Genomic DNA, 12,598 nt, shown 5'->3' with positions numbered 1-12,598 from the left:
TTGCAGACTAATAATCATTTTCTTATAATATAGTTTGTTCCATTGGTAGAAATTACAGCTGTTCAATTAAGAAAAGAACAGTTTATAATATCATACAGTTTTTCACTAAATGTTTCCATTGCTCTTAATTATAGAGATTTTAGTGCCATGAGAAGGCCAAGAACTGCCAGGTTCGTGTTACATTCTGCATGTCAGAGATTCCCTTAGTAAATGTACATATTTACTTCTGCTCCAGCACCAATTCCCACCTAGTGCCTTTTACATTAACGTCCCTTTTCTCCAGCCCAACCTCTGCCAGGTTTTTAATGCTGCAATGTGGAACACGCTGCTCACAGCCTTCAAATAAGGGACACACAAGTGGATGGGGCCTCCATTTCAGCAGTCAAATGAATCAGAGCCCTCTTTCTGTGCAACATTTTTCTCCTTGATCTCCAGTGACAGGCTGAAGGGACTTTTGACAGTTTTGTTTTTAGCTGCTCACAGGTAAGCTGTAACAAGCTGTAATAGCTTTTTCGCAGTATGTTTAGAACAAAATGGGGAAATCCCTTTCTTCAAGGTAAAACCACATTTAAACAACGTGAATGATCTGTCAGCGGCTTCACTAAAGGACACAGGCCCAGGAGAGGAGGTGGCCGGAGAGCCCCAGTCATGCAGTGGATTCTGCCTTTCCCTCTGGCCAGGGTGTTTTTACCTTGCTCTGCACAGACGAGGTTGCAGGTAGCTCTCTGAACGCAGCCTGTCCCTGCACTGCCTAAAGTCACTGTGGTTTTCTTGGCTTCCAACAACCACCGTGTACAAGTCATCTCTAGGAGGGACACTGCGCTCAGCTAATCCATGTAGGCAGCCCAGTGATACCAGGCAGACCCGCAGATTCAACCACGTGAGATCCCATCGTTCCCTTCTAACTCCAATTTTGTCTCACAGCAGGGAAACCTTCTTGTCGGAGGAGCAACCCGCTGCCAGGACAGAGACGCTCTCGGGTGAATCCAAGAAACGCCCTTAAACAAGAGACACCTTTACCACCCCGGATTGGATTTATTTCTATTGAAGGAGCTGAAGAAGGATTAAGGCAAAAGGAGCTGTCGCCTAAAGAAGTGACTGTCCCGAGCACCAGAGCCACGAGGCTCAGGAAGGGAGGCCCGGGCGGAGGCCCGCGGTGCCGCTGGCCTCCAGCCCCACCTGTGCCACGAGGCTCCGGCCTTTTCAGCCCTCAGCGGGGCCACTGCTGGTGCCAGGGCCGACCTTTGCTGGGGGATGGAGCCATCGGAACAGCTCAGAGCTGACGAAAGCCAAGAGGCCTGAGGGTACCTAAGGCAGAGACAACTCTGCCAAGAGGCTGCCCAACAAGAAACCCTCTATTTCCAGCTCCTCTCCCAACCGAGAAGTCACTGCTGTGACATCTGGAATACCTGAAACCCAAACACTCAACAGACCAAATCCACCCAAATCCACATTGGAAAATGTGGTGTCCTCGCACAGCTCCAACAGCCTTCTGTCTTCTCACATGATTTCTCTAAAAGTCTCCATTCGCTTTTAAAGGTTTACGGTTTGTCATCAGCTCTCCCTGGAACTACCACCCAACCAACTCCCACTATTGTCGCTACAACCGGCAGTCATGGCAAGGAGAAAGCAGCAGCTCCCGTGTTTGCTTGGATATCTGACAGCAGTTTATGCAGCTCCAGATTCACTATTTACTCTGCAAAATCTGCCACTCTTCCCAGTTGTTTGCAAGGCAATTGCATAGAGAAACAGAGTAGAAAAATATTTTCAAACAGAAATGTTTTATTAATTAAAAATTGGACGAGGCAAGGCTTTTTGTGGCAATACTTGCAGTGTTATTAAAAATGGCTAGATTGCAGGCTGAATATATATATATTTACATTGCATCTGAAGTAATGCCATGTCATAGCCACCTATGTCGTGTGCATCGTGTTGTCTTACCAAGATTCAGTGTTCTAAGAAGTGGTTTTTCCCTTTTTTTATTTTTTAGTAACAAAAACTTTCCCCCTGATGCACAAAGAAAAATGTGATTTTTTAAAGGCAGTATGTTAAAAGCCAATGAAGAAAAGACTTATTGGTAGAAAAGCTTAAAGGAAGAGCTGATCTGGCAATGTGCCATTTCATTGGTTCTTCTGGCTAGTATTATTAAATATTATTATTAACAGTGTAATCGTGGCTGTGATTCATGCTACACCGCCCAGGTAGTTTGGGGCACCTGCCCCGTCAGTGGCTGCCTCCTCTTTATTTCCAGGTAGGATCTGCAGAGAGGACAACCACGCAAATGGCAACCAACAACAATAATTCTTTTAATTATGGATTTTAGGACTCCTTTCAGTCAAGGAGACCACCAGCAGCAGCAGCAAAGATGATCAGACGAAACAGCAGCAGTGCAGACAAGGGCTGTGCTCACTGGCAGCGTGGGGCCACAAGCTGCGTCCCTCGCACACTTTGCTCCGTGCCACGAAGGGCACTGCCAAACACCCACTTTAATGGGTGTCCGTGTCACGCAGGTGCTGCTCATACTGATGCTGCAGCTCTGGGACACGACAAGCGCTCGTGGAAGCCAGTATCCAAATCTTCAGGGAGCTCAAAATTATTTTTTGCTAATGGTCTGCTAAGTACGAATCTCCAAGCAGGTTTCAAGCTGCTGCTGCTGCTTAAAAGCAAACGCAAGGCAGCACGTTCCAAGAGGAGCGCTCGGGAGTTTTGTTTTCAAAGCTGGTTGTGTGATTTGGAGGGGGAGTGGAGCAGGGCTGCTGAAAACCCTGACTGAAACCCCCAATACAATTTAAAGAAACCTGCAATTAGCAGCACAAATTATTACCCTGACTTTCGAGCGGAATAACCCTCACAAACACAGTGTGAACCACCACAAGCACCAGCGCGCTGCTCGAAACAGGGCTGAAACCTCCCAGAGCAGCCTGAGCTTCAGGGGCCTAGTGGCAGAACAAAGTGGCCCGAACCTGTGGATCATCAGCAAGATATGATCAAATAAAACATTATCACAAAAGGAAAACAGCTAGAAAAGCAAAACTAGCCAACTGCCTAACACCATCCTCCCAACACCTCAGCCAGCAAACATGCCTATAACTTATCCCATGGGATGTTCTTCCTTTTATTCACGTAAAGGACACGTTCCGAGGGCATGGATGATGCCTTCTATATCCTGTAATGCTCACAGCACAATGAAGATCAGTTCTTGACCACAGCTACCCAATATTCACTCTAAAAGATCAGCTAGCCTTTTTTTTTTTTTTTTTTTTTTTTTTGGCAGTAACAGTCACACAAATGGAAAATTAGGCCTTTAATCGCTAACAGCAACAAAATCAGTTGACATAAGCTATAGAATAGGTTGAATATTTTAACATGAAGCAACGGTGAGGTGACAGCAGAGTAGGAAAAGGGGAGTTGCATTCAGAAATCTCTAAGTTACATGAGACAGGGATATTGCTACACATCCTTTTACTGGTTTCTGTTAGCTTGCTTATTAAAAGATGCAGTTAGTGCTCTCACTTTTGCATATAGATGTCCACTCTTCTTACATTGCTGAAAACATTAAGAGTACCTTAAATAAATGTTTAAATACATGCATAACTTCTGTCATTTCCTTGCTCTGCATTTACAGTTTGAGGCCGGGCTGCCGCGCTGATCCGAACCACCGGTTCCAGGGCCACAGCCTCGGAGCGCAAGGACGGAGCGTTTCTCTGTGTTTGTGTCAGGAAAACCAACCAAACACTCCCCTCGAAACTCGAGGCTGCCTCTGCTTTCCTCCCTCAGCGCCAAGGTAAGCGACAGATCATTGATCCTGCCCACAACACACGGATGGGAAGCAGTGCTGGTCCCTCACCAACGTCCCCGGGCTGCTCTTCAGACGGCTGCAGGGCTGAGGGGCTAACTGGGCTATTCCACTAAAGCACCCCCAGGCACCCAACTTCCAGCAAAACACTGAAAAAGCTTCATGTTTTTTACTATAAGGCCTCTCTTACTCAGAATAAAGCTTATTATACAAACCTAAAATACATATATTAGAATATATGAAGTAAACACTGTCTCTCTGCAGTGTTGGCAGGAGCCAAGCTCCAGCACATACTGCTTAGATGGAGCAAGATGCACTTGCAGTAACTGCAATATGCACTGATAAAAGCACTTGCTGCAAAGGCCAAGATGTAAGCTTATTTCCACCCCCTCCCCCAAACATTTGGGAAGGAAAATGTAGGGACAAAAATACAGCTCTTACAGAAAGGTCATGACAAAGCAAATCAAAAGAGTTAAATGAAGCCAACAGGTCATCTGAGAGGTCAAATACTGCTCCAAACCCTGGTTCACAGATTAAGGCCTCCTTTCACCTTGGATATAGAATCAACATGTCTAAAATTATATAAAGAGCTATCTGTAGTTAAGTCTTATTATTGTGTGCTTTTTTTAATCAAAAAATCAGAATTACTGTGACAAGAGGCTATGCAATAAGCTCCGGCTATAAAAATGAAAAAAAATACGAGATTAAAATATAGTTGTTCTTGCATTTATATCCATAAAGACCTCCAATCAAACCCTTTGTCAACATTTGGTACGTTTTTACTGTACTAAATACTAGCATTTCAACACAGCTTCATGTATCTCAAGAAAACACTATTTTCTGCTTCTTGAGATCTTAATTTAAGAGGAAAAAAAAGTTCTCATTTTACAAGTACTGAGTTGTGAAAATCCTCTACTTGTAGAAACCTCCTCTGAAGAACAGCAAGACCTTCCTCATCATCCGGAGGAGCAGGGAAGCTCCTACAAAGGACCAAAAGAAGCCCTAAGCACGAGGGGGAAAGCTGGCCCTATCCAAATAAAACCAAAATACATGGAGAATCCACAGCTGAAGGGTTACAGCATTTCTAAGCCGGGTTGCAAACAGAATGGAATATCTTTTCCCTGGCTTTAAGAATTACCAGCTCTTTCAGTGATGAAATATGAAGAAGGTAGCTAGGCAGAATCAAATTTGAAGCCGACACTGTCTCTATATTCAGGATTTTGTGATCTAAGGCATTTCCCACATACAATTTTGGTACTAATAAAAATAAAACTAGCTGAAAAATAGTATGGTTAAATAGACGTGATTCTTCAGAGAGGACAAAGTTAATAGTGCACTAAGATGTTCACACTTCCTCTGCACACAAGGAGCAGCAGAGGGAGGTTCAGATTCAGCCAAACAGGCTTTCAACTTGAAGCAGCAGAAATTAAGTCAATCAAGTCTATCAGGCACAAGTCAACAAAAAAAGCAATAAAACCAGGCAAGTCTCAACAAGATAAGGAATACACTACGACTAAAAGATGGGGCTGTACTCAAAACGGGGACCAACACTTAAAAACAAGGCACCCATTTCAAAACCGCTTCCAATTTTCCCTCCATTTCTTTCTCCATTTCCAGAGTTTAGCTCGATAATGGAAAAGTTGAGGCTTGAGCCAACATTTAAGAGGAGTGGATGGGCAAGGCTTGAATAGACCATTAGGTGGGATCTTTAATGCCTAAGTCCCAGTGGGTTGTCCTGGGCGGGGAGCACCCACAAGCAGCCAGAACATCTCCTGCCGCCAGCCACAGAGCTCCAAGGAGGCTGCTGACAACAAGACGGCCGAGCTGGCGCTGCGCAGCACCATGGGTTGCAGGACACGGAATGACACACAGCAAGCGAGACCAGGCTCTGTGGGGCTGCCTTCGGGCAGAGCAGTAGCTCCTACAGGGATAACAGGGGATAACATGGGAAACGGAGGCTGCAGAAACTCGGTGGGAGCTGAGAACACGTGCCCGGGACGCAGAGAAGCGGCCCCGGGTAAGCGAGAATAGAGGGAAACGGGAAGGCGACGACAACTTTCCAGCTCTCTTTGGCTGCAAAAGTCTGGTCCTGAAAACATATTTGACTCTTGTTGGGAAAAGGAAATCTTGAAAGTAGATAAATATGCAAAGAATGATATACACATACATCTTAAGCAACAGAAATCTCTATTTTATAAAATGGAAACACAGGAATACAGTATTTTGGAACAACCGCTTCACTACTATCATATTTTCCCTATTCAGTCTATAAATTAATGGCAACCCCCTTCTTGGCTCCCACCCATTCTGTTTTCTCTGACTTCAGTGTCCTTGAGAAATTCTCCCAGACCTGGAAACTGCTTTCTAGGGCTTATCAGATGAGAAGGCTGTCTGGGAAAGCTACAACCACAGCCATTCCTTGCACTCTGTGTGCTCAGAAGCAGCTCGAACACATTAGCTGCTGAGCTACCATTAGGGTCACTTCTTCAATTGAGCTGCTTGAGCATTAAAAACAAACAAAAAAGGGTTTTTCTGGCATTCCAATTTGCACCATTTCTTAAAGTGTTCCCAAAAACATTCTCTTTCTGAGCACGCTGTGTGTCCTGTTGGCTACTGTGTCTGTCCAACCCATCAGGGGTCTTCCAGGGGCTTTCCTGCAACTTTATGCATGTTTTAAATGCAGGATAAAACAAAGGGACATTTGGGAGCTTGTAATGGCACAGAAAAGACATGGCTGGGTGATGTGAGGCAGGTGCTGAAGTTTCTTCTTTCCTTAGCAGACTGAAGCCAAACAACCACCTGTTTGACACACTTAAGCAAGAAAATTACAAAGAAGGATTTAAAAATAACTGAAAGCCTATTAAAACCCACTCTTCTTCAAAGTGAAGCAGTGACAGAACATGCTGGGTGCCTGGACACCTACTTTTCCTTGCAACTTTTTAATTTATAAAGTGGTTCCCAGAGAATCCATGGTCCTTCCTCTCAGTTGCCCCACTAAGACGGCAGGAGTCCCCCGTGCTGCCCTTGGGGGCGAAAGCACATCCAGGATCATGAAGCCAACAGCTTTTGGTTCCCAGTCGTTCTAAAGTAACACTATTTCAAAGACCTCATGTATACATGCATATATATGGATATATTTAACACTAAACACAGGCAAAAATGGAGACTTGGAAAGCAAGTCAAAGATTCCAGCTCTGTCTAGACACACAGATATATGAAGCAGATAAGTCAGGTGTCTGAGGAAATGAATTGCCAGGCCTTCAAAATGAGGGAATCAAAAGAAAGAAAAAAGGGAGAAAGCAGGAAGAAAATTACACAGGGTAGAGCAACTTGTGAAGCACATACAGACACCAAACCCTCTCTGTGAGAGTACTGGAGACTCTCGGGAAGCGAGGGCTGACAAACAAAGCTGAATCTCATGCACAGGGTGGCACAGCTCAATAAAATATGTCCACACAAGCGTTATTAAGGCGATGGCAAGTTGAGTGAAGCCAAATGGCCATCTCGCCGGGTAAACAGAGTAATGAGAAACACTGTCCAGCCCGGTTAGAACAGAGTCACAAACAATAGACTTCCTAGCTAATGAGAACCAGGAACAGAGCTAAAAAATCAGAGACCCTCAAGATAAGGTCCAAAATGTTCTCCACAAAGAGAGATGAAGGACTGAAAGGAAACCAAAGGACTTTACTATCAAAACAGAGCCTGCTGCATTTCAAAAATTCATCTGTACATGAATATTATAAGGAAAAGAAAATATATTTTCCCAGCTAAGGAAAAACGTCATTACTGCAGACCACATCATAAACGCATATGATGTCCTAAGAACTTCCAAGAAGACCAAAAAGAAAAGCAAATTTAGTGGCAAGTAGAGGAAATAACATAATATACAGCTTGCTTTTATTTAAATTATTTTTCTATTAGCCCTTGAGCACATACTTGCATCTACATTGCAAAGAGTGCTCTAAACGTTTAAATAGAAACTTGACTCTCTTGAAATGCAACAGCATCACTTCCAAAGAAGCCCCAAATGCTAACAAAACAGAGCAGCTACTAAATACAAAGGAAAAAAATAAAGAAAATTAAATGCAACATCTTTCAATTAAAAATGTAAATGTTTTGCATGAATTTATGAATTTCTCTGCTTAATGCTGACTTTCCACCACACAGAGCAGCAAAATCAGCAGCTTATTTTTGTGTGTGTGCGCGCGTGTCTTGTACAGCACAGTGACATGTTGAACACTTTCCAGAAGAGTGGGACATCCTTGTCCCAGCTCTACAACCTGGACACAGCAGCACACCCCGGATTCCTTCAGCTCAAAACCTATTACATAAAACCGAGAGCAGCCCTCGTGGTGCCGCTCCATAGTCAGGAACAGAGAACTACAGATGACCTAAACATATTTTTGGAAAAAATAAAAAATAAAAATAAATAAATAAATAAAAGCTAAAACTTTCCTGGATAACCCTCTGTGACCGTGGGAAACATCTCCTCTAGCTCTCACTGTTCTCACACCAAGAGAAGTCGAACAGAACAACCGAAACAGCCGCTTTCTCTGTCAGCTACCGCTGTCCTACAGGGAGGGAAACTTCCCGACAGCTTCAGCAAAGTCTGCAGATGCCAGATACAAACTGCAATTCCCTTCATCCCTTCTGCATTGCACTGAAACAAGCTACTGCACCCTAAAAACTTATCTGCAGAATTTGGAAACATTAGCGGAGGAACTATGCAGCAGCACATAAAAAGACAAGGCCATAAATCAAACTGCCACATAAGAGAGAGACGGAGATGTGGAATTCCTCAAAAATTCTTATTTAAATGTTTGCATCACGAACACCTACACAGAAAGCAGACATTAAGCTAACGGCACCATCAATACAGATACCATATAGCGAGAAACAGTACTGAAATAATAGAAACGGAACAAAATCCAACAGCATAAAATACAAAACTGAACACTGTTACCAAGAATTCCTGTTTTAAGCTAGAACATTAAATTGAAAATAACTCCAGATGGGAATGGACTGCATTTATCTGCTAATCACAAAGTGACTGCAAACCTCCATCATAACTGGCAAAAAAAAATGATAAAGTCTGAAAAAATTCCAGTAGTGAGATGAAAAAAGTGGCCCATACTCAATGTTCTTCCAACAAATATATATATATATAAAAATATATACACAGACACATCTACATATGTATATACGGTGTATGCACAAACACAATTTTTAACATATTCTAGCTCATTGAGAACTTAAGCTGTCTCATTCATTCTGAGTGGTAAATTGCTTTCAAAGGAGATGTACAGAAATCAAATGATTCAAAACAAAGCAGTTATTCAAGTACATGTACAAACAGAAGGTGCAAGGAAAGCTGCACTGGACAGCAGTATTGGAGATTAATTTCAGATTTGTTTTTATCTTATTACAATGCATGAAAATAAATAAAAAAAAAACAAATAGAAATAAGCCTAAGCATGCTCTTTGGAAAAGAAACATACATATGTCAATGAGAATTATATAGATCTTTCAAAAGAAAAACTCACTAATGCAGAAGAAACTAAAATAATCTACTAGATGTGATAATAAGACTAAAAATAAAACAAAATATATGAAATGTCTTTCTGACATTCCAAAATACTGTTCAAAGAACGACACCAAAAGTAATGCATCATTTTCAAATGTATCCACTTTTCCCAACAGTTCATCATTTCAAACTGAAAGACCAAACACAAACATCTGAATTTCTATCAATATTTAAAATTACAATCTAGGCTTTACAGCGACCATCATTTTCCCTGTACCAAATTACAGCTAAAACTACATGAAAATAATTAATGATTTTGTGACTACATTGGAGTCATGCAACTTAACAATATGAGCTGGTGAAGTGACAATTGCTCCATTCTGCAGTGCATTTGCTAATGTGAGCTCAGCTTGCCTTTGCCTATATGTCCCCTTGGTCAGTCGGGTACTTTCCACACTCTAGTCACCTCAAAATTGCCCCCAAGTCTACACTAATAATATATTCCATCCAGAAGCCTCATTAACACCTCCTAGCAGGAGATTTAACACGAAGACGTGCCCACTGCAAGCTCAGTGTGTGGCAGTGAGTTGAGTGTGAGCTCAGGGACCTGCAGGAGGGTATTTCCAGTCTCGCCTCTGTGTTTTTATCGTCTGTTCTTGGCCCTTCTCCCTCCTCTCCACCCTCCACCATATTTTCCTGCTCGCTTGAGTGTTCGTGGTGTTTTACTCACTTCTGTGCTCCCTGAGACAACAGCTTTGTCCACGTTCACTGATAGCTGCTCTTCAGTCTGGCAGACTCCCCAAGACCACTCCGCACAGCGGTGATGAGCCCAGCAGTGACCTAGGGCACCAAGAGACAAAGAGCTTCAGTCTTAGAACCACATCAAATGCCACCTGGCAGCAGGGAGCTTGGCTTCAATAGCAAACACTTCCCAGTTTAAATAAATAGTTTTGTTTCTTCAGCAGCTATCTGTTAAAATACAACTTTCTAACTCAGTCCTGGGAAAAACACTGTAAATGTGAATGTAAATGATGAGTATTTCTTCTCTCATCTGAAGGAATCATGTGACAGTTTTTTATTAGATTCGAGATGATGTTCTTTGTCAGCTGCTGGAATTAGGTACTGGAGTCAGTCAAATTATTCAGCAACAAGCTAAAAAAATTTCTGTAAAATCTCCAAATAGTAACGGTGACTTGAAATTATTCAGATTGATTGGTCCCACCACTACACTGTAGTGTAACTAGTTAAATTAATCCATGAAAAAAATAAAGCTTTATATTTAGGTTTTGAAATCAGTCTCCACAAACAAGAAAGAATAACATTTTTTTTTTATTCCAGTAAAGGTTTAATCTGAAATAAACTCCTATTTCTGAGGCAAAATATGTGAGTGGACGACGTAATGTTTTCTGAAAAAGTAATTCATAACCAGCTGTGAAGAAAAGCTTTTGATTAAAATGAAAGAGTAGAAAGCAACTAGACAAGTTTTCGGGCTGATAATCCACAGGCAATGGAAAATGCAAGGAAACGACAAGTTTATCACTCTATCAGTCCCTGATTTTCTTAATCAGGTACTTGCAGTGTTTTAACTTGTTCTGCATTAGCAGCAGACTAGGTAAGGGTAAAACACTAGGCCTTTAGGAATTAAATTTATCTCTATCATTTCTTTTCTCCTCCTCAAAATACAGCCTGACACTGAGCTGAGGGTACTACTTCTGAACAGTTTTGTGGCAGATGACAAGTATTTCCCCATATAAAGCTGTGGTGTCAGCCCCAAAGATTCTGCCTAGTGCTTGGGAAGGAAGATCTCCAGAAACGCCAAAAAACACTGGCAGAAACTAAGAAAATAAAATTAGACACTTGATGAACAGTAGAGCACAGAAAACCAGGAGTTGAAAAACTTGTTTTCACCCCAGCTGCCACATTAAAACCCCAAATCCCACCGAGGGATAAGAGAAGAAGGTTTAACAACATGGCCTTACCTGTTGGCTCAAGTAAGGCTTGAACATCAATGTCGTCTGGTAAGCCAACTAAACTGAGTTCATCCCAGAATTTGACAACCTGATCGTCAGAAGCAGTTTGGGTGCTTACGCTTGTACATGATGCTATACTTGACTGTGATCTGTAACAGGAGGCAGAAAAACAGGCTTAGAAAAGTTTGCATTGACTGGAGAACTAGCGAGAAACTCAAGCGATTCAAAAAGCAGGGCAAATGAGCATCAATTCACAGAATCGTTTTTCCAAGTGTAATTGAAAACATCCATCGACACGAACAAAACTGTTCTTCCTCATACCTGGTATTTTTTTCCAATCACAAAATTTTCATTTAAAACTGCTAATCAACAGGGGGGAAAAGAGGGCTTGCAACAACATCCCTCTCCTGGTCTGTTGTCCATTTGTTCAGGACATGTGTGCTTTAATTTTTTTTTTTTTTTTTAATGTTAAAAATTTTGCTCAATATTAAAACGTGTCCATCCCTAGGCACAGAAAGCAAAGTCAGAGCAAACAGTCTGTGATACTCTGAGGAAGAGATGTGGGAAGCAGAGGGTGGAGGGCACGAGCTGCAGCTTTGGCACAGCCTGCCCTTCGCAAGCTTCAGAGCTGCTCCCTGGTGCATTGCGGAGTATCCGTGGACTGTGTCCTCCACAGAGAGGGCTGCGCCAGCCAGACTACGGGGTCTGGCTGTAACACAGCCAATGAGTATATGGGCAGTATGGGCAGGGGTAAAAATTAAAACTAGGAGCTTAAAAGAAGCCTGGAAAGAGGTATCTTTACCCACACCTAACCAATGTATTTAAAAAAAAAAAAAGGAAAAGATTATAAAACTCAATATAGATATACTATATATATATATTTATAAAGAGAAACACTATCGTGCTGACATGAGAGGACCTACTTTATAAAATTATTTTAAAAAATGGGCAAGAAAGAAACAGCAATCGTTTATCCCTCAAATTCTGACATCACCAGAAAATAGTTAATATTTAGATGAGTTCATTAAGAAATAAAGTTGTTGACTCCTCCCCCTTATTTCCTGTAAGCAAAAAATGTTCTCAATCCGCTTGGGACGCGAGCAGGAAATCTGCTCCGATGCGGCGCTGCGGGGGCTGCCTGGGCTGCCGTTCAGTGCTGGGAACTTTGTTTTCCCCCCCACTGCTACCCAGAGGTGTGAGACAGCCCAGAACCACCTTTATCCTGCCTGCTTTGCTCCTGCTCACAGCCTCTAAAAAAAGGGATACTCTGAAACTGATCCTGCAGGCGGTGCTGGGTACCCCTGGCTG

At 42.4% G+C, this 12,598-nt stretch overlaps 1 protein-coding gene across 1 annotated transcript in view; it reads right to left on the bottom strand.

Annotated features, from left to right (window-relative positions):
• KMT2C (lysine methyltransferase 2C) overlaps positions 1–12,598 on the bottom strand; it is a 164,518-nt gene that overhangs the window by 89,501 nt on the left and 62,419 nt on the right. The window contains exons 5-6 of the mRNA XM_026051932.1: positions 11,300–11,439; positions 10,051–10,160 (exon numbers count right to left, since the gene is read on the bottom strand). Coding sequence (XP_025907717.1) covers positions 10,051–10,160; positions 11,300–11,439 — 250 coding nt within the window. The remainder of the gene's footprint in view (positions 1–10,050; positions 10,161–11,299; positions 11,440–12,598) is intronic.

This window comes from Nothoprocta perdicaria, unplaced genomic scaffold (assembly GCF_003342845.1).
Source record: "Nothoprocta perdicaria isolate Ctin4 unplaced genomic scaffold, notPer1 scaffold_80, whole genome shotgun sequence".
Lineage (NCBI taxonomy): Eukaryota > Metazoa > Chordata > Aves > Tinamiformes > Tinamidae > Nothoprocta > Nothoprocta perdicaria.
This window is presented reverse-complemented; position numbering and strand designations above follow the sequence as displayed.